Here is a 25,260-nt window from a genome sequence, read left to right on the forward strand (position 1 = left end):
GAGACAGAGGCACTGGGACAGCTCATGGGACAGCTCAGGCAAAGTGAGCTGCTGAAGGAGCCAGGAAACACTGCAAAGGTGTAATCTTGAGCATTATCAAAATTACTGCCTTGGGAATAGCTGAAATTTGGAGACTGACTCAACGTAGCATCTCAAAGTGCATTCAAAGCGTTTACTGTAAATATTGCTTTTATAATTCCCCCACAAAAAGGCAGTATGATCCTCATTGTCACAGATTTTGAGAATAAAGTAATGATGATTGGAGGTTTTTTCCCTTGTGAAATGTTTTTTTAGCCTTCATTGTGTTAAAGGATAAAAACTACAATTTTGGTAGCAATGACAGGTCCATGTCCAGTCTGGTCTTAAAAAAAGGGTTTCTGAACTGCACAGAACAGCCCTGTTTGTTGTAATGTCAGCATTTTCCTGATGCTTGTATAACAATCCTTACATTTCTTTTAGAATGTGGAATGAATGTGCATCATAAATGCCAGAAGAAGGTGGCAAACTTATGTGGAATAAACCAGAAGTTGCTAGCTGAAGCTTTAAATCAAGTTAGCCAGGTAAGCTTTATTGCCTTTTCTCAGGTAATTACTTGTTTTCAGAGCATTTGGGAGCTTTCACATCATCTTTTCTGCATCACTTTTATGGGAAACTGTATTTGAAAAAGAGGAAATGCAAACAGCTTTGTCTTTTTTAATTTGACACTTATAGAGACTAACAAAGATATCAATAGCTTGAAACTGAAATAGGGAAGGGGGTATGCCATTTAAAGAATTTTTTAAAAGGTGTGTGGCTTCCTGAAATCCAATATTGTTTTTCTGCTGTGCCAAGATTTTTCTGTTCCTTTCTGTTTAATGGGCTAATCAGTGGCATTAGAATGCTGCAAATCTGTTTTTACGTGCTTCAACGTTAAAATTCCACTTGAATGATAAAATTAAGTGAATAAGGGGAAATATACCAGCTAGTCTCATTTTTTATTCATCTGATATAAATATATATACATATATATTTACACACACACAGAAGACCCCACTGGAATTATTGCTGGCCCCATAGCTTGCATTGTTCATCTCCTGCTGCAACATGATACTTTGTGGTCAGCTTCTGCAAATAAAGATTCAGACACAAGCTCTGAAATAAAACAGGAAAATATATCACAAAGCCAACAGTGCTTCCTCTGAGATGTGCACTCCTAAGCTTTCACAGGATATTTACTTTGAAAACAATGAGAGCTGTTGTGGCAGCTCTTTCAGGACACAGGAGCTCAATCTTTTCATTACTGAAATTTGATCTCAGGGATCTTCCATATGTAAAAGTTGTTTCCCTGTGCTAAGGACACATCCAGATATGGCTTCAGCATGTCAGTAAAACAGTGATTCCCATCTCCTCTTTCACATGAGCAGACATCCAAGGGGACATTTCCCCACAGTTCAAATCCTTTCCACTGTGGTTCAAACCATTATACCTTTAATAATTTTGCAATGAACAATGGAACATAGACTGTTCAGGAATTTCAGTGACTTATTTTCTTGCTTGAAGGAAATAAAGCGAATGGCTGATGTGAAGCTGTAAAGAAGGTGACTAAATAGTCTGTGAACCAAATTTCTTGAGAAGAATACATACTGGGAGTTAATTATTAAAAAGAAAGGTTTATGCTGCCATCATGTTCCATTTAAAGCTATTACTCTATTTCTAAAGTAACAGTGCTAATATAATTTCAAATGTTCCCCTTCTCCCCAGAGATCTTCACGCAAGTCTGATTCTGGATCTGTAGAAAGTGTTGGTATTTATCAAGATTTTGATAAGAAGCATAAAGCTCCAGGAGGAGACTCAACAGGTGAGGAAACAGACAATGTTTCAATACAGGCACTTACCTACCAGACAATTTAAGAAGTTATTCATCCTTACTTTGTGTTAGACTCTCTTTTTTTAATAAGTGCTGTTAAAAGAAGCAGCATTTCTTTCTTTTTACCATCTCCTGGCCACATGAAAAGTTTACCTAGGACTTGTCCCTTATGTTTGGGTTCACCAGTAATTCCAGCAGCAGAGGCATTGCAATGCTGTGTCAGTACCTCATTCTTAGCCAGGCTCTGAGTCCTGCAGGGTTCCTGCATCCCCTGAACTCTGCCCTCCCTGTTTTTCTCAGCAGATAACAGCGAGTATGACAAGCTCTGGGAGGTAAACTCAACCAAGCCAGTGCCAAGAACTGCAAGGAGAAAATTCAACATAGACAGCTTTGTCTTCCACAAAGTGCTGGGCAAAGGAAGCTTTGGAAAGGTATGTGACAAACTGAGTTCAGGGGTCTGCCTGACTCGATCTCTGCAATGTGATGGGCTCCTTCCTTCAACCAGAAAGGTCTCACAGCTTCTTGGGTCATCTTCTAACAGAATTGTATGTAGACATCTTTGTCAAAGACACTGGAAATTCATCAGCTGGATCTTGTGTGAAACCCAAAGTGATTATAGGGCACAGCAGTTTGTCAATGTTTAGCACAGAGGCAGAGGAATTGCCCTTTAATGCACATATCCAGTGCAAATGGACATTTTAGCTCTGTTCCCTGCACACAGAAGCAGCCTCCCCATGGCCCAGTGCAGTGGCAGGGGGTGTTTGGGAGGGCAGAGTGACCTCCACAGCCTCTGTCCACTGCTGTCTCTGAATCTGCAGCTCCAGTGACAGACCAGGCTTTACCTGGCTGCTCTTTATGCACTCACAAGGCATTGACAGAAAAGCTGCCTGTGGCTCATGGTCCTTGAGCCCCATCTCCTCATCTGTGCCCAGCAGCTTCACCTTCCCAAACCTCCCTCATCTTTCCCATTTAAATGTGTCTTTTAATTGCCAGTGCACCACCTTTGGCTTTCCCTCACTGATACATCAGCACCAGTCTTTCCTACACATGCTGTACTCTCACCTTTCATTGTTTGTAGGTTCTGCTTGCAGAGCTGAAAGGGAAGAATGAATTCTTTGCTATCAAAGCTCTGAAAAAGGACGTGGTGCTAATTGATGATGATGTGGAATGTACCATGGTGGAAAAGAGGGTCCTTGCTCTTGCCTGGGAAAATCCATTTCTCACACATCTTTACAGCACGTTTCAGACAAAGGTAAGAAAAATTTAAATGGTGACAGCAACACAACAGATTGAGCCTTTAATGGATGCTGATACCAGCAGTCAAATGAAAGTAATTTAGTGATGCAAGAATCAAATGTCCTTTTCCTGTGCTCTGTGCAAATCATGGGCCTAGTGGAAAGTAAATATGAGTATGGCCAAACATACCTTGATAAGGACAGAATAAGATCAGAAAAACATCTATGCAGTCTGGAATAAGAAGCAGTTTAATTAAGTCCTTAAACTCTGGAATAAGAAGGAGTTTAATTAAGTCCTTAAACTGAGTTTTATCCTCGGTGAGGGGGAAAGGATGATTGTCACAGATTGAAATCAGTACATCTGTTTCAGTGTGTGTTAAGTGTAGAAACACACAGAATAGAGGATCAGATATTTATATTTACAAGACCAGGCCACTCAACTCTGTAGGAGCCTCACAGCATGAAACCAAAAATCCTTCAGGAGAAGAGGGAGGTGGCACCTTGGTCCCCTCGAGGCACATTGCTACTTCATTTATGGTTGGATGGCATCAGTAACTGTTCCATTCCCTGGTTATCTGCTAAAGGATCACTTGTTCTTCATCATGGAGTTCCTGAATGGGGGAGACCTGATGTTCCACATCCAGGACAAGGGGCGCTTCGACCTCTACAGAGCCACGTGAGTGCTCAGCCCTTCACTCCCCACCTCCAGGCACGAGCTCATCTCTGGGTTTATGGCCCCTGGTTCCGTGCCCCTCCTCACCTGCAGTCAAATTGCACTGGCTGATGGTTGAAAATATGTTTCTAGGCACTGGCTGAATACAATGAAATTCACTCAATGATGTGTGGAGTTGGGCTTCCTGAATTTACATAACTGTGATGTTGTACTTTATGGGCTGCTTGTTCCTGGAGGTGCAAAATAAATTGCAACGTGAGGCAACACTGAAAAGCAAAAGGCACAGTTTCAGTGTACTTTAGGACAGTATTCTGATGGAAAAAAAATGGAAAACAGCGTGGAGGGGAAAGATTCAGCCCTTCACTGCTCTTGCTAAATTGACATGAGAGTACAAAACACTGTACATTCCATGAGATGCTAATTAAATGGGTAAGCACTTTGTTTAGTAACTGCCCTTGTGACAGTTATCTGTAACTTACAGTTTTCAGCTCCAGTGATGTTTAAAGGATGCAAAAATATTCTATTATTGTTACTTTAGCTATGTTTTTTAGTTTGAGGTCAGTTTCTACTTCTCTCATCCAAACCATGGGTGTTGTAATGGCATCATTGAAGGGGTGGCATGTAAACCTTGAAAAGTAACAGTGGAGAGTACTGGACCTGTCTGTAAGACCCAGGAAAATTACTTAAATCACTTCTGTTACTGGCACTGCACTAAGGGTTGCTGACTGGATGGGATCACAAGAAGTCTGGCATCAACAGCAGCCAGTTGTATAGGGCAGCTCCCTTCCCACTCTCCCCAGTAAAAATGTGGATAAGGCCTCTCCATCTTACCTGGATCCCAGCAAACATCTGTGCATCTGGCATCCTCTCTGGGTATATTCTGTGCTATTTGTTTTGGACCAACATTCATCTGCTATACAGAAATAGAAATAGTTTTGTACTTCCCCAATTAAAAAAAAAAATATGCCTTTTGGGGCAGAGGGAAGCATTCTTTCAGATTTTCCTTCATGTCCCCTAGATTATCACCTCTTTCTTTTGAGGAGGGTGCCCCTGAAGTGATGGCATTTTCCAGGCAGGTGCAGAGGGAGGGGTGAGGCCCAATTCCACCCTTGCCATTGGTGCCCAGTCCCTCCTGCAGCAATCCTGGGGGCTGAGCTCCCATAGCTCCTTTCAAAGGCACGTGCCTTTCCCTAAAACCATGCAAAGACTGTTTCTAAAGAGGAGGCCAGGGATGGAGTTCCCTGAGGGAAGTGGGATGAAGCCTGACAGCAGCTGCTGTCCCCTCTGCTGTTTGGTGTGGGACACTGCCGATGTGTGGTGAAGGGATTACCTTGCAGGTTGCAGCATCTGCCTGCAAAAACACACACACATTGGGATTTACAGATATGTACAGTGCTTCTCACTCCACGAAAAGATGCCCACAGCATTATTTTGGCTGCCTGCATTGGCTGTTGTAACTGAGTGAAGATTAAAAAAAGTTTTTGGTCTTTTCAGGTTTTATGCAGCTGAAATTTTATGTGGGCTCCAGTTTCTTCACAGCAAAGGCATTATTTACAGGTGAGTACCAGCCAGCTCCAGGCTGGGACCTGGGAATTGCCTTAGCACTTCATGCATCTTTGAATTCCTGACTGTAACAAACACAAGCTGTCTGTCAGAGATCTGATGTAGTTCCAAGGCCATTAACATGCCTGAGATGAATCTTTATTTGTGTGGCTTTTTCCTTGGCAACTGGAACGATGGAATGGGATTTGTGTTACACAAAAGCAGTTTTGTTTCAGTTATTTTCAAACTCTGCCTTCAAATCATGAGTCTACTTAGTGTGGAGGTGAGGGAGAGGCTCCTTGAGCAAACCACGGAGGTGGAAGTTCTCTGCTTTTGCCTTCTGGTGGAACCACAGCATCGATGCCTCTGCCTCAGCAGGTTGAAGCATCAAGGGCCAGACCCTGATCCGCTGCTGGTACTGGGAACTTGAGTTACCCAGGAGAAAAGACTGCTCTGTTCTTATGTGAAATTCTCTGCTCTGTTTCAGCCCTTGGTAAGCACAGGGCTGTTCAGTTTCTCCTCAGCCTGCCCTCCTTGGTATGTGCATTTGCAGCCAGATGGACAAAAAATGCAGCATGGTCAAAGGGAGGGAATGTAGCTTTTGGAAACTGCTGGGAATATAGCTCTTTCTTGGTTGAATAGTGTTGTTCTGAGAAAAGACATGAATAGGACCCTTCACAGGCCATGCCACAACACATGAACTTCTGCTGTACCCAGGAATAAGTCACAGGTAGTGCTAAAAGTTGGGCAGGTTTCAAACAATGAAATTCCTGCCAAAGGCTCTCAGAATCCAGCACAATCCTCCTTTTGAGCCCTGGAGCTGGTGCAGCACTGCTGTGTCAGCTGCTGGGGCATTAACTCACGCTGCCTTCCAGCAGCAACAGAAGCTCTGGCTGTGCTTCTGCATCTGAAAGCAAATGTGGAGGATTATAAGGTCACATTCTGTATATGCACCTCAGCCTCTTCTTTGCTTTGACAAGAGAGAATTCTTCCCTTGTCCCTCATGCCTTCAAAGCACAAAAGTACCATTTTGGATGGATTGTGTTGATGGATGATTATTTTTCTTGAAAAGCCTTTGTGTGTGCAGTTGGGGAGGTGTTTATCAGTGAACAAACTGTGTCCATCTGATTACAAAAACGACTTAAAGCACAACCTTTTAAAAACACTTTTTGCAGAGACCTAAAACTGGACAATGTGATGCTTGATAAAGAAGGCCACATCAAAATAGCTGATTTTGGAATGTGCAAAGAAAACGTCTTTGGTGACAACAAGGCGAGCACTTTCTGTGGGACCCCCGACTACATTGCTCCCGAGGTCAGTATGGCACAGACACTGCTGGCATGGATTCAGTGGCACAAGAGCTGCTGTGATTGATCACCTGCTTGTAGGCTAATTGTTCAGAAAAGTCTAAGTCTAATTAGAGGTAAAAATCAGAGAAAAAAATGGTATCTGTGCTTTTTATAGAAGACACAGAATATTTTAAAATCTGAAGTATCTATAAGTTTAAAAAAATGTGGGTTTGGAAAGTTAAAATGCTCAGGTTTTTAAAAATTGGGGGTTAGGTGTAGCCAACACATCCATGAAGCTCCTGCAGAATGAACCTATATGGGCACTGCAGATGGAGAAGAGACTTGTGCCTGTGCAAACAACCAGAATTCAGAACAAAAGGAGCTTTTAAGGGGAATCTCACAGAGTTTAATTCTGTGCATTAGTTTGTTGGGGTTTTTTAAATCTTATTTGCAGAGCAGCTCAATGAAAGTATCTAGCTTTTAAAGCTATAAAGCTATAAATTATATCAAAGACTTCTGTAGGAATCTCCTTTGCATTATTACTTGTTTCTCCCTTCACCTTGTAAAGAAACTAGAGAGGCTGTTTTTAAGTCTATGGTTATTTAAAGGAGAAAATTTCTGAATGAGAGCCAAGCCCTGTCCATGGAGCTGGCCACATTCCCACAAACAGCAGCCTGGGGTAAAACCACAGCTCTGCATCAGTGTCCACGATTTCCCAGAGAGATGGATTTTTATTTTTCCCCTAAGTGCTCTAGTCATTAAAGATTCTCTCTTGAAATACCTCTCCTGATTTTTGGGATGTGTTTCTGCTTCTTGCCTCTTACCTGAATTCCTCCTGTGCGCCCCAGATCCTGCAGGGTTTGCGGTACACGTTCTCCGTGGACTGGTGGTCCTTTGGGGTGCTGCTCTATGAGATGCTCATTGGCCAGTCCCCTTTCCATGGGGATGATGAAGATGAACTGTTTGAATCCATCCGAGTGGACACCCCTCACTACCCACGCTGGATCACCAAGGAATCAAAGGATATATTGGAAAAGGTAGGGCTGATGATCCCTGGGATGCTGGTACTGTGCAGGGACAGACAGATCTCCTCACCAAGGAGCTGTTTGTCAGCAAATTGCTCTGACAAAGGGAAAGCCAGGTCAGATTGATTCCCAATGCTCTGTTTGCTGTCAGCACCCTGAGTTGTTTTAGCACCAAACCTGTAATTCTTGCACTGCCATGCACCTTTGGAGCAGCTCTTTACTGGGTGTCTTCTCCTGCAGCTCTTTGAAAGGGATCCAGCAAAACGACTTGGGGTCACTGGGAATATCAGAGACCATCCTTTCTTCAAAACAATCAACTGGACAGCTCTAGAGAAGAGGGAGGTGGACCCTCCCTTCAGGCCAAAAGTGGTAAGTGGGTTGTTCTTTGTTCTCAGGAAACAGCAGCCATACGGTAAGGGGTGAATTCTGTACCTGCACCAAGCATCCCACTGCCATCTTCTCACATTTTACAATTAGAAAGTTGTATATCTCTAAGCTCATTGTTCTTGGATGGTTCAGTTATACACAGGTGCACTGTACTCCTCTGACTGCCCTGAGATCTTCCTGTTAAGATCTTCCCATTGCTCTCAAGGAGCTTTGTGGATAAAATGTTCCTGAGAACCAACAGATAGCTTTGATCTCCATTCCCCTCTGTGTTAGAATGTTCACAGTTCCTCACAGTTTGCTTTTCTGAAATGCCACATGGGATGAGCAACAGTAGCTCCAGGCTGCTCAGCTGGTACCTGCTGCAGGCCCTCTGTGCAAGCATTAAATCTCTGCTGCTTCAAACTCTCTCCAAGGGGGCAAGAAGCAGCATTCTCTAAGCTGCTGAACTTGGAATTCATGTACATGCCTGATGTTATCTGAAAAAAACACCTGCAGAACACACTGTAACTCAGTCTCTATCACAGTGGGACGCTGCTCTTTCAGCTCATGTGCTTAAAATCCCAAACCAGTGTTTCTCCAGCCTGTTCCTAGAACAGGTGAAATGGTCTGGAGGCAACAGTCTCTTTAAAATGTGCTCTATGGAGGAGAGCTGCCCCTTCAAACACACAAGGTTTTGTGTTGCTTGTTCCCAGAGAAATGGGAAATCTTTGGTGGTGGAGAGTGTAAAACAGTTTCCTGTTACATGAATGTTTACTAAACACAAAACAGCTGCTGTAGGGCATTGCTTTATTCTCTGAACAAGTACAGCCTGTAAAATGTTCTCAGGCATTTAAACATTTTGGTTAATGGCAAGAAATGTTGGTCTGATGTGTAAGTTAATGCTGCATTGCTTTTGTCACTAATAAATAATAAAGATAATCTTTGGGTAATAACCCAGTGTTATCCCAAATCCAGGTTTGGTTTCTTCTCCAAAGCAACCTGGGTTTGGTTTTTCTGTTGGTTTCCAACTAACAATAAGAAATATAATCTTATAGTCCTGTTAAAGTAGGTTAAAGTTAGATTTTTTTTTTTTCTCTAAATCAGGGGAAGGAGGGAGGGAGCTAAAAGACTAACTTCACAATATTTTGTATTTAAGTAATTTGTTCTTGAAGAAAATACAAAGTTTGTCTCACACTGTCTTCCCTCTAATACAGAAATCAGCAAGTGACTACAACAACTTTGACAGGGAATTTCTGAGCGAGAAGCCAAAACTGTCCTACAGTGACAAAAACCTGATTGAGTCCATGGATCAGTCTGCATTTGATGGATTTTCTTTTATTAACCCAAAATTTGAACAGATCTTGAACAAGTAAGTCTCTGAACAGCTGGACTTTAAAGCAGGGTTACAAACCCACACTCCCAAGTGTTAATGCATTCCAACAACGTCGATACTTCAGAATAATACACCCTAGTGTGATGAATTATGTTCAACTCCTGATTTATTGGCAGTGTTTTTATGCATGGTTGGGTTTAAGGTATGTGAATCATGTGCATTATTTTCTCTGTTTGGGAAAATGTAAATTCTGTTTGGTACTTGAATGTAGTTATGTTATATATATAATGTGTGTGCTGTATATTTTGCTCGAGAGAAGACATTGGGGAACAGAAGATGTCTTTTTACAATGTGTTTGAGCCCTTGGTTCTTTTATTTGTCTTCAATTAAAAGAAAGTTTAATGTAACTTTCACTTATGGCTCTATGATTTTTAACAATACATAGTTTAACTCCAGTGGTCTTTAAAGTACAGTGAAAAAATAATGCTTGGTCAGCCCTGATTGCTTTCTTAAAATATTTGTTGTTTTTGTGAATTAAACAAAAGAAAGTGTCAGGAGAAAGCAGAGATTCCTAATCTAACACCAGCTGCTGAGGGAAACAGCTCAGGGGTGCTTTTGGTGAATAAATGCTACATATTTATTCAGTAAATACACATATTAATTCCAAGGCAGTCCAAGCCTTGAGACAAAGAGGCCTCAGCATCCAGGAGCAGCCCCATCCTGCCTGGGAATGTGGGGTTCTGCCCCTAAATGCCACTCCCTGCAAACAGCCACAGCAATCACAGCAGGACAGAACCCAGGTAATGACTGCAGAGTTACTTGCTGCTGTGCCTGAGGAATTATTCTGTTTAACTGCCAAACACAAAATCCTTTTTCAGTTTTATTTGCTTGTTTGTAACACAGCAGCTGTGGCTCCTCCTGCTTGCTGTTAGAAGGGCACAAAACCAGATCCTGCTGCCTTGCAACACCAACTTCTGAATTTTGATTTTTAGCCATTAAAGAAAAACTCATGTAATGACTGCAAAGCTCCTTCCAAAACCTTCACCTTGCAGTCAGCTCATAAAATTCAGGCTGAAACAAAGTTTCTTTGCTTCTCAGGAGCTTTCTGTATCTTGTAACGCTATTGCAAATGAGTTGATTTGTCTCAACATTGAGCAGGCAGACAAAAATGTACATGTGTCAGTTAATCCAAGAATTATGGAATGCTACAGAATTCCTAGGAGAACCCTGGAGCTTCTGGGTCGTTTCAGACTGTTAATCCTGCTGAAAGAGCAGCAGAAAGTTGTAATACTTTGTAGAGATTAAAAAAAAAATACACTGCTGCCTTTGTTCTGCTCCTAAAAACAGCTCTAGCTTATTGTTATAACTCAAGCAATGCCAGCGTGACTGGGATGCCATCTGAGGCTGGAAGGGGCAGAACACAGCTGGCATTTCCAAATGCCAGGGCTGGCCTGCTTTACCAAGCCCACTCCAAGGGAACAAGCAGTGTGGGGTGCCTTTTCCCCTTCACATAACCTACAGAGTGACTTCTGGCTTGCCATTTGTCACCAGAAAGTGATTCTGCTTTTCAAGGTGAGTGCTGTGCCCTTGCACCCGAACAGAAGGGCATTTCTAGGTAAGGAGTTCCAGAGGTGGGTGCCAGCAGCAGTGGGTCTCTGCACACAAAGCAGCTGTTATCAATTGGCAGTAGTAGTAAATATTCCTTGTGGGAACTGGCTCTCTGTACTCACCTGCTTTGCTCTGGAGTAACAAGTGCCAGATCTGCTCAGGAGGCTTCACACAGCAACTCTTGCAGCTGGCACCTGACTGATGTACCAGGAGCATGTCCTGCTGCCACAGCTGTGCCAGCTGCACTCACACAGGGGCACAGATCCCTTTCCTCTGCAGAGCAGCTGCTCCACCCCTCCTCCAGGGCAGCCCTGTCCTGCTCAGCCCCTGCACCACTGTTACCTGTGTTACAGCACAGCCTGGGGAGCTCCTCCTGCTCCTCTGCAGAGCTGCTGCAGCCCAGGGCCTCCTGTGAGTACACCTGGGTTCACTCACTCACCCATCAGCTCTGCTCATCCTCATACTACAGGAAGTTTCAGCTTTTAAAGGATTTTGTCCAGAAAGCAGCCTAAAAGCTCTAAAACAAACAAAGAAGTTATCTGCTCCCCAAACAGAAATACACAGTGGAGTTAAAGAACAATTAAAACACTCCTCCCACCTAGCAGAGAAGAGACAAGTGGCTACCACCTGGAGGGCTGCAATCAGCAGGATGTGAAAATGTGAGTACATAATTCTAAAAGCACAAAGCAGTCATTAATTTAATGCAAATGTAATGCCCTCCAGCTCCCTTCTGCAAACTTGTACTGACAGGCAGCATTTGGCTGTTGGTGTTCACCTTTCCCAAAACACCAGCAGCATGTTCAAGACAATGTAGGTCTGAGAGGGTGGAGCAGATGTTAATCCCAGTGACCAAGTGAAGCTAATAAAGCCTTACCTTTCTCCTCCATCATGTGCAAATCCTGGCATGCAGTTATTTAATCAGTTCCTCCAACTTCTTCCTCCATTATTGAGCTTCCTACTTCAATCATAGTTATTTGTCACAATAAAGCGCCCACAAGGTGAGTTAATATAATCTTTACATTTATATCTAAACTCCCTAAGCCCAGCTTGTGGAAGCTGTGGAACCCTGCTGAGGCTCAGGAACTCACCTGGCAATTCAGCCACTGGAAATGGACACGGAAAGAAACACACATCAGTGCACCCTGTAGCATTTGATCTTTATTACTTGGATCAAAGGTCAAATGATTACATTTTTCTGAAAGATCACAACAAAGGCCAACGATGTAAGAAAGGACAGGTTAATCCCAGTCCAGAGACTGCATCTGAGCCAGGCACACACAGGACAGAGGCAGTCAAATGGTACAAACACAGAAGGTCAGGACAAGGGTCTGCCCCTCCCCTGTCAGTGACTGTGCTGTCAGGAGTGGGGGACACACTTACAGAAGTGACAATTAACTGCAATTCTTAACTGTGCCTTCCCAGAACAGCAGTCAGGGTTCCACCCTGGGAGAACCCATCACTCCAAATCTACATTCAGCTCAAATCTACATTCATCATCTACACCTGCTCTCTCCCACCAGGGTCAGATGCAGTCACTGATTTAGTACCTTCCTACTGTAGAACCAACAACTTCATTTTTTTTCTCTTCAAGTATCAGCGCAATAGTTTATTTACACTTCTATACAACTCTTTTTACTGAACACCCATTGTAGTAAAACACTCATCACAGTATATCTGAAAGCAGGCTATAAAAATACCTACTGTACATAGAACATGTAGCCTTGAGGATGTTACAGCACCTCCGAGAGATCAGAGAGGTAAAACAAAGGGGGAGAGGAGACACCTCAGCAAAGAGAACAACCCTGGGCTCAGCTCTCACTGGGGGACACAATTCTTCTGCCCACACTTCTTCAGCCAGGTCTGAGCTCACAATCTGCCAGTAAAACCCCACTTTTCTAATGCAGCCTCTTGGGATTCTTACAGATAAATCCTGACATTCTCAGTGTAAAAACTGCTCAACCACCCCTCCTGTCCCAGCAGAGGAGCGGGGGCTGCATGGGGCACAGCCCGGCTTTCCCACACCACCATGGGAGGGGAAATTGCTCCTTCAGTTGTCCACAAAGGTGGCCTTGTTAGCTACACATCAATGAATTCACTCCTCTGAGCAGTGCCAGGCAGGCTCTCTCCTCACCCCACAACTATGGGCACACTGAATTAATAAAGGTCTGAAATGGCATTACCATAACACACACACACAAAGCTTTAGACAGCAGCGCTTGAAGCAAGTGTTCCTGGTCATTCTGCACCCTACACATTCCTCCTCTGAAACAGAACCCAGCAATGCACTATGGCTTACTTCCAGAGCTGAATATATTGCTGAATTTAGCTTATTAAAAAAAAAAATTAATCACAACAGCAGCACATTATTTTATAGACCCTGCACAAACAAAAGACAATTTAGCCCTTGCCTGCAAAACTATGTTACCAGGGCCTGGTATTTCACACAGGAATTCAGGAAAGAAAAAAAGCCAAAACAACAAAACAACCCCACCAACTCACATGGTAAAAGCTCAATTAATTGGAGAGAATCCTTAGAAAAAACACTGTTCAACTACCAAAGAATAGTTCTCCTCATTGCAGAGCTAGAGCCAGCAGCAGTGCTGGCAGCTCACTTCAGTTGTCTGGTAACACACATACAAAATACACTTTGATTTAGTACAGTTAAAAGGTTGTGACCTTGACAGAGACAGAAAATTCCATTTTTAGCACTGGAGTTTCACTAGGCATAAAAGAGCAACTGGGAGAAGAAGAACTGGGATGATGGAAGGTGCTTAAAAACAATATAAAAAACTCCAAGGCAAGTGTGCCTTGTTAAAATTATTTCAGAATTTACCTGGTGTTTTTGTTGCATGAGCTGTTAGAGTGGTTAAACTCACCTAACCTTTCTTTACTGTTTCCTGATGTACATATTAAACGTGGCTATAAAAGAGAAACATATACTTTTATGTTGAAATTCATTCCAAAAATTCTCTAAAAATATAAAGACAACACTAACAAGACAAGCAGCTTTTCCAGCCCTTGACAGACTGAATCCTTTTCCCCTCCCTTCCAGAAAAGCTGCTCATCCCCTCCCATAACTGCAGCAGAAAGGACATGTCTCTCTCCATTCATTCCCCACCTGTCACTCACGCTCATGTCCCCCACTGCCCTCCAAAGTACAGTAGAGACCTCCTGGTCTCTGGAAAGTGTCAAAATCTTGCTAAAACAGCAGAATTTCCCAGCTTTAATGCTTTCATTCTCCAAAGGGAACATCTCCCTTGTGAATTTCAGAAAAACTTTAAGTTGTGGTTGGCAAACCAAAGTTCAATTTCAAACACAGGACAATTATCAGAGCTGATGGGCTTCCCCATTAAAAGCAGCTTTGCAACATGAAGCCTCCAGTGCTCAAAATGTAGAATTTTGCCCATGTTAAATACACCATCAAAAAAACTCCGTGTAATTCTAGGCAATCATTCACAGTAAAAACAAGAGAACTCTTAAAAAAAAACACTTAGAAAAAGAAAATAAAATCTAGTTAAAATCTGACAGTAAAATCAACACGGGCAATTAACCACCTCGCATTATCCACAGACAAAAACAGTAAAAACCCACTGAAACTGCACAAATTTACATAAGAAAAATCTAAACCCAACTCTGCTCTGCTCCCCACAATCTTTTCACTGATACCTTTGGAGTTATCCAGGAGCACAGGTTTTGTCCAAAGGAGCAGAACCACATTCGAAATGTCTGGAAGGGGAGGGGAGGCGCGTCCATCCCGCCCTGCTCCGACACCGCGGGGCCCTGAGCTGCTGGAGGAAGGGCTGCTGCCCCGGGAGCTGCAGCTATAGGTGGGTGGGCACTGTCCTCAAAGCTTCTTCTCTCGACCTATTCACACCTACATTCTGCAAATTTAAAGACAAAAATAAAGTGTTAAAGCAAAGGTCTGACGGAACCCACGGTTTTGCTCAGCACGGAGCTGTTCCAGGACACAAAGGTGAGCAAGTTGTAATGCTGGATCCCTCAAAATGCTCTGCAAAACACAAGGAAAGGCCCCAGCCCCTGTCAGAATCAGGATGGACCTCATCCCAGTGCCAGGAGCTTTACAGAGCCCTCAGACACCCAAAAGCAGGAGCTCTGCTGCCAGTGAGATGCATCCCTTAGATTTGTACCACACCAGGTCTGGCAGGACAACTGGTGCCTGTACACCATATGCAGGTCCCACTGTTACAGCTTTTAAAACCTTTTTTTCCTTTAATCACTGTTTTAACCACATTTTTCTAACCCTCTTTCTCTCCCACTCTTCATGCATGTAGTGTAAGGAAAAACAGAACCCTGCAAAGGCCATAAACCACACAGGAATCAATAAAATCTTGAGGGAGGGAAGCCTTCCTCTCCTTGTTTCAAGCACACTCCAGGAAATAATTCCTTAACACCAACAGCAATAAAGCCAATCCTGATCCTATCAGCGAGCAGCCAAACCACTGGAAGAACTCTGAATAACTCCCTGAAGAGCTGGTAACATCAAGTGTTCCCTGAAGAGCTGGTAACATAAAGTTTAAATGCACTTTGGGATACACATGGCATGTGGCAGATGTCACATTGACATCAGGGAATGCTCCAGTGGTTTTATTACCACATTTATTAGAGTTTACATTCAAAACAAGTCTCTCCAGTCAAGCTCTGGGGAAAGCAGAGCCCCACGAGCACACAGTGAGGGGCCCTCTCAGCACATGCAGACACACAACTCCATCAGTCAAAACTCATCCACTCAAAAAGCAATTCAATCCCCTTCCCCAACCCCAGTTTCTAGATTTTTTCAGCCATTTCTTATGAAAGCAGGCTATAAACAAGCAGCACCAGATTCTCTTTGGAGGTTGAATTCTGCCAGCATTGCTCTGCCTTTACCAGTCCTGCTACATCCACATCAGCCCTTTCCTCTGTCATCAGCCTTCAAGCCCTTAGGTAAATCCCCATTTTCCGCCATGAATACCACACCAAGGCTTCTGGGAACACACACACAGCAAATGCTGCTGGACAGAATTGTCCAAGTGCTGGAAATCTCTGCACCCACCAGCACACAGCCTGAGCCACCCTCACATCTCTTTGAAGGAAATCAAAGCAATAACCCTATTTCAAAAAGAAGCTTCTACAAGAAGCATTTCTGCAGCAAGAGGAAAGCATCAGAAAGCATCATTATCTGCTAAGAACACGAGGAGTTAGCAAAACAAGTCATACTCTGCATGGTTATAGGGAAAAAAAACCCAACAAACCAACAGAACGTGCTGGAATTTGGTGTGTTTGTGTTTTTCTTAGCAACTGATGCAATGTACCCAGAATTTCCCTGGGACTGCACAGAGGTCTCCACAGGCACTCCCAGAATACTGGCTGAAATCTTTTAAGCTGAACATGTGATGTTGATTCAAAGAAAATTAAATGGAGCATGAAATGCAGCATCAAAATGCAGGAATCCAGAGGTACTGGAAATTAGTCCTCAAGCAGCAAGAGCTACACAGCTCAAACATGAAGCTGAAAGGAAATGAGGTGATTAAGGCAAGGCAGAAGATGCAGCTTATTTCAGTGAATGAGAGGTATTGGATAAAAGCAGCATTCTAATAACTAAGACAGACCCAAAGGGAATATTGATAAGCAGGCAAGAAAGCTGAAAGCAAAAAAAGCTTGAATTTGAGTAAACAAACAGGCTGTGGAAGCAAAGTGTGCTGAACTGTCACACTGAAGGAAGAGAACTGGGATAAACCCTCACAAACACCCCCAAGGGCTTATTAAACAAACAACAACCAGCAGTGAGAGCAGATGAGCAGGGGCTTAGAAAGGGACCAAAATCCTCATTAACTGTAAGTGGATTCCTACTCGCAGGAATCCCATTAGATGAGATGATGCCAACTGGGATTGTACCCACACTCAGAACAGCCATGGGCCATGCAACAAGGACAGTGCTGCTGCTTAGAAAGGGGACAGAGGTTTCAGCCTTACTTTTGGGACCAGAAGGAGTTCCTGCAACTGCCTGGACCAAAGCACACCTGGACAAATGACTGTGCTGGGAACAGCCCCGCACCAGCAGCAACACGGTCTGGAGAGCCCAGGAAACACAGGAGGAGGAATAAAAACCACACACCTGTCCTGTATGGCTGGGTAGAAACAGTATTTTTCTACCTACACCTGGGTAGAAAAATACTGTTTCTCCCCAGCCATACATCCTGTTCCCTGGCCAGCCCCAGCAGGAGCTGGCTGCTTCCAGGGCCTGCCCCTGAGGGAGGAGCAGCCTGACCCTGCCTTATACAGAGTCCATTTTACCCTTTGAAAGACTCAGAGTACACAGATCAACTCAAATACCCTCTGTACCGCTGCTGCTGTGCTCACTATGCCCTGGCCTTTGGACATTCCTGTCCTACAGGACAGAGCCTCCCTCCCCAGCAAAGTGCTGTGAGTCTCCAGCAGGACAGGCCCTGCTCTCAGAGTTGCTTTGACTCAGCTACAATGTGACCCTGACAGCAGAACAGGAAGATCCTGCAGAAAGGTTCCTGCAGGCAAAAGGAGGAACCTTGGAGACAAGAGCCAGCACAGGCCTAAACACAGAAATAAAGAGCACAATGCAAACATCCAGCACTGTCAGCTTCCCCTCAGCAGGCTGTGCCACGACCCACTGCTGAAACCTCCCATCAGCATCAGGCCCTCCTTCACTGACAAAGCCAGGGCTGCTAAACCATCCTGCTGTAAGAGGAGACCCCTTAGAGCATTCTGCTTTTAAATATCCACTTCACTCTGTCCACACACCAGCACAGTGAGTGCTCTGCTCAGCAGACACAGCCCCAGGAAATGTGGCTGGCAGCAGCTGGCAGGAATGGAAGGTCCTGGGTGCTCCTGCTGCTTCCCTTCCCTCTGCCACCTCCACCAGCCACAGACCAGGCAAACTTTGCTTTCCTCGCTGGCCAAGCTCCTGCTCCTGTCATGCTTCCCCTCAATTTTTTCTGACAGCCCAAGCCATTCTTTTTCAAGCAGCAAAACTCAGTTTTTCCACAGCAGATGCCTGCACAGATTTTGGCTCCATAAGAAATGCAATGCATTTAATTTCATTTGGATGGTGTTTCCTTAGCTGTGGCCTGTGGAGGTGACAGCACTCCAAGCTGTGGCTCCTGAGGAGCTGGCTATGGCCAGCACCCCTGTGATCCCTCAGGAATGTCACCTCAGCTGGCAGGTAAGAGCAACCAGGCCCATGGTTGTGTGAATGGGGGTTCAGCAGGCTCAGCTGCTCCTCTGGGCCCTTTCACAGCAAAGCTCATGCCCAGACACTGGAGCAATTAAACATGGAAAAGTGACCAACCATTCCTACATCACAGTCATGACAGCAACAGGAAAATGATCCAGATTCTCCCAGTTTCAGCCCAGGGACAGTGGTTTAACCAAACACCAAGCACCACAGCAGGAGGCTCTCTGGTTATGGCAAACATTCCCAATTGTACAAACTTCTGAAGACTCCACTATCATTTTAGAAGTGCAGATCTGTAACTTTTTTTTTTTCCCAAAATCCTGGTTTGGGAAAAACATACCACCTGAGAAACCTAACAGTTAGAAACCTTCCACAACCTACAGTCCTGCTTACTTTCACTGCTTAAATACTCCCTCAGAAAACAGTTCTGAGGCTCAGTGTGTTTCTACCTTACCCTGCCTGCTCCATGGCACAAGAACATCCCACAGCCTTGTGGTGCCCAGGGAACACCATGGCAAAGGCACCAGGGTACCACATCTCCTACAGCCTGCAGTCTCCTCCCTCCTGCAAGAGGCTTTCCTATCATATAGTTTGGGATTCATGGCCTGCTGGTTTGAGATTTGTGTCTGCTGTAGCCACTACCCAGCTACAAAAAGCTCTGGCTAACTCTGCTTCCAACTCTGTTCTGGTCAGCACTGCATATTGGAGCCCTCCTAAAATCTGGGTACACAGCAGCTCCATCACCCACATCCACACAAAGCAGGAAAAGAGGGAATTTAAAATCCCTTCTCTAGGCAAACACTAGAGCCTGGTTAATGCAGAACTGCTGTTAACAAAAGTTGTATATTAAAAACATTTCTACACATTCCTGTTCTTTGAATAACTGTCCTGGAACTAAGTGAAAAGTTGCTACCCTGCTCTTACAGCACATCTTTAATTAGCATAAGTAGAGCCCTAGTGCTGTGGATCAGTGGGATTAGGGATTTACAGTAATTATGGGTTGTTATTTTACACTGCACGGCAGTCCAATCACTCCCAAGGGCCCTGAAACAGATAATACTGGTGCTCTGCTGGGCAAAACAAATTCTGACCTTCTTATCTCACACAGGATGTTGTGTTTCATGGCTTTCATAAATACACTGCAGCTAACACTAAATGATTGCTGGCTATTACAATAAAGCTTAATGCTGCAGGATATTTAAATGACAGCAATTTACAAAACCAGCATACCAGTGAGGGCTGATCAAGGTCTGATAACTCATCCACAATAAATTAGCCAGTGCAACAGTTTTATTGTGATTTGATTAATTTTTTCAAGTCATGTGCTGTACAGACATTTGGTTTGAGTTATGAGTTTGATTTGGGTGTGGCTATTTTTTTTTTATTATTATTTCAAAGTGATTGGAATGATTAGCTTTTCAATTTATTTTGAAGTAGCAGGATGAAAACAGCACCCAAGTTTGATAGTTGGTCGGGACACAGGATTCAGTGATGAGCAGGGACTGTTACAAGAGCGTCCTCGGTAGGTCTGGAAATGTCTACATTCTGTATAATAATAAAAATACAGAGAATATTTATCATGTAGCAGTAAGACCAACAAAAACCACCAATCAGGTCCCTTCACAAGTACACAGCTGGGTTGATTGAGAAGCAGAGATGGTTTCAGCCCCCCACACCCCAAGAACGCAGCAGACTGAGAGCTGGTCGCTGTCCCAGAATGAGACAGCACAAAAGGTATTTACAGTAAAAAAAAATAAATAAAAGCTTTTGAAATTTTCACAGTCTTCTGAGAGACAATTAAATACAGCTCCCTTGCTGGCAGCACTACCCAAAGCTCAGGTCAGTCACATTTAGGAGGAAGTCTTTTACAGGCCCAAACAGGAATCCACCTTAGCACATGCTTCAGCACATGCACATCTTGCTGAGAAACCTTCAGTGTTTCACTGAATCTGCCACATGCTTCTGTGCCAAGAGGAAGCTTTTAACATGTGCTTGTGTTATAGACAATGTAACACCTCTAACAAAATAAAATATAGGTTCTCAGACACCTTAACCATTCAAGGCTGATCACACCAACTAGATCTCACCTCCTTTTGCAGAGGTTGCAGAGAAACAATTACATTTAGTGCAGCACTCAATTATTTAAAACCAAATGAAACCAAGAGCCCAGGGCAGCCAAAGAGGAATCACATCTGCTCTGGCACCACCTCCTGCAAGTCCCAAAGCCTGTGTAATTGGTACTCCCCCTCCTCCCAAGAGAGCAGACCATGATAAACTGCTCTGATGTTCCTTACAAGACCCATTTTAGGCCAAATCACTGCCAATTCCTCACACTTCCCACTGATGGGTTTCATTAGTCCTGCTTGTTCCACACTGTGGTCAGCCAGCTCACCTTGCACTAACACCTCCTTCCCCCAGGTCCTCTCAACAAAATAAAACAGGAGGTCTGGTGTGAGTAATGCCCTCTCTGTCAGTCACTGACTAAGCCAGATGTGCAAAGCAGACATTTCACCCCAGCACTTGCTGGGTCCCTTCTTTGGGCCAGAAAACAACAGCTAAAGCAACTCCCCTGAATTATTTTCTGTAAAAGACTATAGACTCCTTCATTGGGAAAGGTCAGAACTTCAGCCAGCACAATGCTGACAAACACAAGGCTTCAGTCTGCTCCAGACAAGTCCCCACGGTACTCTGAGCTTCACACATGCCACAAACAAACAGCCCAGAGCTCTGCCTGCATTTCTGCCACGTGAAAATGGATGTTTTCAGCTGAGCCAAAAGGAGGGCACTGTTCTGGAGCACAGACTACAAGTGACTGGTGGGTCACAGAACAGACACTGGGCAATTCTCAATCTAATAGCTTCATTGTTTAACAATGCTGTTATGTGACACTGTATTTAATTAAATGCTCTGACTTCAATAGACTACTTGAAAACTTAATTTTACAGAAGTAATTAATGTTTTCATAGGTGATTTAAATGAAAGCTTTTGAAATTTTCACAGTCCTCTGAGCAGCAATTAAATGCAGACACAATCCCCTTAAGTCCTTCATTCAGACTCACTACCTGAACAGTGTTACACCATCCAAATTCACCAGGCTGGGTTTCCTTTGGGGCAGAGGAAGAAGAGAATTTGAGGGGTTTTTTTTAGGAAAATGCCACTACTCATTTTTTTTTCTTCTTATAAACTTTATTCACTCAATTCATTTGTGCTCAAATCAGTCTTGTGCCTTTGAGCCCACTGCAATGGAAGTGTCTTCCTGATCCTCTAGGTGCACCTGAGCAGAGCCACCCCACAGCATGGCCACATCACTTGCTAGTCATGTGGAGAGCCACCTGGTGATTCAGGCACAGCTTTCCCCATTGAGATAAACCCCTTCAGTTTATCAGAATGCCTTTCAGACTGGCATTTTCAGCAACATTTTAGCAAGTTGTAAATTCAGCACTGATATTTTGATCATCCAAACTAAAAATGTTCATTTACATTATTAAACACAAATAACCTACTGCTCTAAGACACCCTCATGGATTTTCACTAAGCTTCTCCAGCTTTAGGTACTGTGAAATCACAGACTGGATTTCCTAAACATGATAAATCAAACTAAGATACAAAATGGCAAAGCAGAATGACAAAGCAGGAAAAGGAGAAGGAAGGAAATAATGCAATGCAGCTGTCGAAGAGAAAACATCCAAGTCAGGGTTTTCAGAACTTGGAATACCCAGGTCATTAAAACAAAACTTATCTGCAGAAAACTCTGGCATGAATTCTGCACAGAAGTGAACCCTCGGTTACAAAAGGCACTTTATGTCATGTGCCTTGTTGAATACACAGATAAAACCTCATTTCTCACTATATTCCTCTTCACCATCAACTGCTGCTCTGAAAGCCACCAAACACAGCCCTTTTCTCTCATGTTATCAAACTGACTTCCAATCCACCAGTGGCACTGCTCCTGACCTCAGCACAGAATGAGTGCCATCCCTGGTGGCATGAGCCTGAGAATCTGCAAGGGAACAGAGAGCTTTACCCAGGACACATTTCACACAACTTTGATGCTAAAGCAAAGGAAGAGCTGGGAAGAAGCAGCAGAAGGAGCCTGAGCTGAGGTGGGCACTGAGGAGCACACAGAGCCTGAGGCAGGCAGGGCACAGAGCTGCCGGGGGCTGACAGCTTCTCTGCACTTACATTTCACAAACACGCTCAATTTCCTTCCCCCGGCTGTCCTGCTGTTTCCTGAGAGCTAGTCTTCCTCTCCAGCTTTGGCTTAAAACACAGGTGACATCATCAATTCCTCTTTTACACACAGCAGTGATGAAAAAGCTGATGACTTCTCTCCCCAGACCAGGTGTGGCACTCATACCACCACTGTGGCTACACCTACTTCTGCTGAGTGACAAAGCCTGGCAGAACTTTACACAGTTTTTAGCCTGACACCACATCTTCAAATTCTCATTTCTCAAAGATAAACTATTCCAGCTAGAACTCACACTATTACAGAACTTAGTTTTATTCAGTCCATAAAAAATTTGCTCCCCCCTCACAGTAAAACAGTAGCAAAGCTTCAGATGTAAAATAAAATAAAACTCAGCTGAGTTATCAAATCAGTTCTAGCCACGAGGACAATGGGAATCAGCTCAGACCATACATTACATCAAGTTCTCCAATTTGAAAAATATTCTTACCTCAGGTTTATCTCTGTGCGTGTTTACAGCTTCGACATTCAGAAATATAGATTCTACTTTACATCCTGTTGACAGAAAACACATTTTTAGACACATCTGCTTTGAAAGTGAAGTTATAACAAAGATGCAATCTAATTTTGAGATGGTGAAAGTCACCCACTTTCCCCTTTTGATTTACATCAGAATTTCCTGAATTCTGAAGAGCTAAAGCTACAGAAATTAATCCGTTCCCCATGGATTAATATTATTGTCCATCTGATAATCAATCTCCTCAGCTCAGCTTTATCATTATTTTCTTTGGAAAAAAAAATCTTTTTTTTAACATCATGAACATTCAGTAAGGAAGTTTTTATTTGTAACTTTTTGTGTTTTAAACATCCAGGACTTCTGTACTACTAAGAAGATAAATGCTGCTCTCATTTTTTAAACATAAAAACAACTACAAGAAGGCACAGTGTGTTGTCAACAACCCTCTATATGTGCAAAATTATTTTAACCCCAAGCTAAACAGAACTTCAAAGCTGACTCCTGAAAAGGAACTTCTGCTTAACATTCAAAAACTCAAAACCTCCATGAGGCAAGAAAAATTAAAACAGTGAGAAGAAAGAACTGTTTCCCAAGTAGTATAAACTGATCCACTTAGAGAATGATATAATTACTCCATACACCATGGCTACAGCACTTGAAGGCATCTCTGATTGCCAAACCCTGGCTCATCTCACACAAACATGACTTTTATAAGCTACCACTACTCTACAGAACATCATGAACAGTCACTTCCTCTGACACACCAGAGTCCATCCTCTATCACAAGCAGGTTTCCAGATTTTTCTCCTCATTTATTCCCTAAAGTCGTAACACACTCCATGGAGTCACTACATGACAGAAAAAGGGGATTTCCTTAAAAATCCACTCCACTTTAGAAAAAAAAAAAAAGAAATTAGTAAGGCCAGTATTTGCCTTCCCTCTGGGAAGCCTGACCTTTTAAAGCCCATTTGTCAGGGAGACTGTGAGCAAACACTGTGTGAACTCAGAGAAACAGTGAGCCATAAAACAGATTTAAAGGAGGAAAAGCACATCATCTCCCACTGGAGCAGAATCCTTACTCATCCTTCTGACCACAGATCCACTGTGAGCCCTGAGACCAAACCAGACCAAGCTTTGAGCCCTGCTGCTGCCCATTCCCCAGGGCTGTTACACAGCAGACACTTCAGAGATCTCTCAGTCCTTGCACAAGCTGAGTTTAAGATCCAAAGAGAGCCTCATGTGTTGAGCTTTACACATAAACCAAAGGGACAGCCTTGCTCCACAGCAATTACCACATGCATTCTCCAGCTCATTTTTAATTATTGACGAGCAAGTTCCTACCTACAGCAAGCTGCAGTGTCCTTTCCATAGACCACCACTGCCCTGGACTGCTGGGTAAAGGTCTCATCCACCCTGATCCAGCTGTCAGGCTGTACCAGATGTTCCTCCACTGCAGGTCATTCTCTTAAGGTGGCAATGATGCTCCTCTCCACCACCAGGAAGAGCAAAGCCCCAGGGGAAGCATTTCCCCAGAGCAGGCTCAGCTGGGAGGTACCAAACACACCAGGTCTGATCCTGCATCCTGCCTGCCTGGAGCCAAGTGCATCAATCAGTACTGCAGAAATAATCTACACAGTCCTTGTGTTTTCATATGGCTGAACTCCAAAAAGCAGGTTGGCTGAAATGTGCTCATCACACATACATGTCAAACCCCTTAAAAAAGGGACAATGGCATTTCTTTCCCTCCAGTCAGAAGGGCAAGGACAGTGTCTGTACCCCTTTGTTTCCTTCCTCTCTTAGTGTGTGAGCAAACACTCAAACATCCACACCCTCTTAAAATTTATGAGCAGTCACCCAACTTCCCTCCTCCTGCAAAGAAAGAAAAGCAGCAACAACCAAAAAAAAAAATCCACCAGAGAAGCCCCAAAAAACCCAAGAGAACCCCAAAACAGAGCCTTGCTGTGGAAAACAGGCAGACTCTAGCAGGTCAGAAAAATCCAGTTTTAAAAAGTCCAAGTTTTAACTGCAGTGAATCTCTATTTTCAAAACCCCAGCTTGTCATGCAAGGCTGGGAACACCAGATGTCACCACAGCACAGGCTGTCCTTCCTGTAAGATGAAACTGCAAGCAAATGACAAAAATCTCCTCACGCAGATTTTCCAGTGCAGCAGCTACTTTGTTTCGTAATATTCTTTGTTTCAACTTCATTTGAAACTTAACAAAACACAAAGTACTGATTTGGACCGCTATTTTTCAGAGCTGATAATCAAAGACAGGCTCCAATTAATGACTGAACCAGCATTTTGGGCAATATATTTTTCCTAATAGGCAGAGAATTATCTGCATAGCTTGAGATATCTTCTGAAGTGGGATATCAGCAGATATGACCCAGCCATAACTGAACAAAAATGAGCAGAAGGCACACACTAAGCT

The 25,260-nt window shown here is 43.6% G+C and overlaps 2 protein-coding genes across 6 annotated transcripts in view; one reads left to right on the plus strand and one right to left on the minus strand.

The window, feature by feature from the left end:
• PRKCD (protein kinase C delta) overlaps positions 1–9,716 on the plus strand; it is a 60,101-nt gene extending 50,385 nt beyond the window's left edge. For 2 of the 3 annotated variants that reach the window (XM_058032281.1, XM_058032280.1), the window contains exons 9-18: positions 460–560; positions 1,741–1,837; positions 2,147–2,277; positions 2,925–3,098; positions 3,666–3,757; positions 5,249–5,311; positions 6,472–6,610; positions 7,434–7,622; positions 7,851–7,979; positions 9,191–9,716. In XM_058032281.1, coding sequence (XP_057888264.1) covers positions 460–560; positions 1,741–1,837; positions 2,147–2,277; positions 2,925–3,098; positions 3,666–3,757; positions 5,249–5,311; positions 6,472–6,610; positions 7,434–7,622; positions 7,851–7,979; positions 9,191–9,349 — 1,274 coding nt within the window. In that variant the 3' untranslated portion in view covers positions 9,350–9,716. The remainder of the gene's footprint in view (positions 1–459; positions 561–1,740; positions 1,838–2,146; positions 2,278–2,924; positions 3,099–3,665; positions 3,758–5,248; positions 5,312–6,471; positions 6,611–7,433; positions 7,623–7,850; positions 7,980–9,190) is intronic. The other variant, XM_058032282.1, reaches the window with a different exon arrangement.
• Positions 9,717–12,057: 2,341 nt separating this feature from the next.
• Positions 12,058–25,260, minus strand: part of LOC131088330 (6-phosphofructo-2-kinase/fructose-2,6-bisphosphatase 4) — a 52,046-nt gene continuing 38,843 nt past the window's right edge. For 2 of the 3 annotated variants that reach the window (XM_058032285.1, XM_058032283.1), the window contains exons 13-14: positions 22,801–22,865; positions 12,058–14,798 (exon numbers count right to left, since the gene is read on the minus strand). In XM_058032285.1, coding sequence (XP_057888268.1) covers positions 14,739–14,798; positions 22,801–22,865 — 125 coding nt within the window. In that variant the 3' untranslated portion in view covers positions 12,058–14,738. Of the gene's footprint in view, positions 14,799–19,457; positions 19,667–22,800; positions 22,866–25,260 lie in introns of those variants that run through there. The other variant, XM_058032284.1, reaches the window with a different exon arrangement.

This window comes from Melospiza georgiana, chromosome 11 (genome assembly GCF_028018845.1).
Source record: "Melospiza georgiana isolate bMelGeo1 chromosome 11, bMelGeo1.pri, whole genome shotgun sequence".
Taxonomy (NCBI): Eukaryota; Metazoa; Chordata; class Aves; order Passeriformes; family Passerellidae; genus Melospiza; species Melospiza georgiana.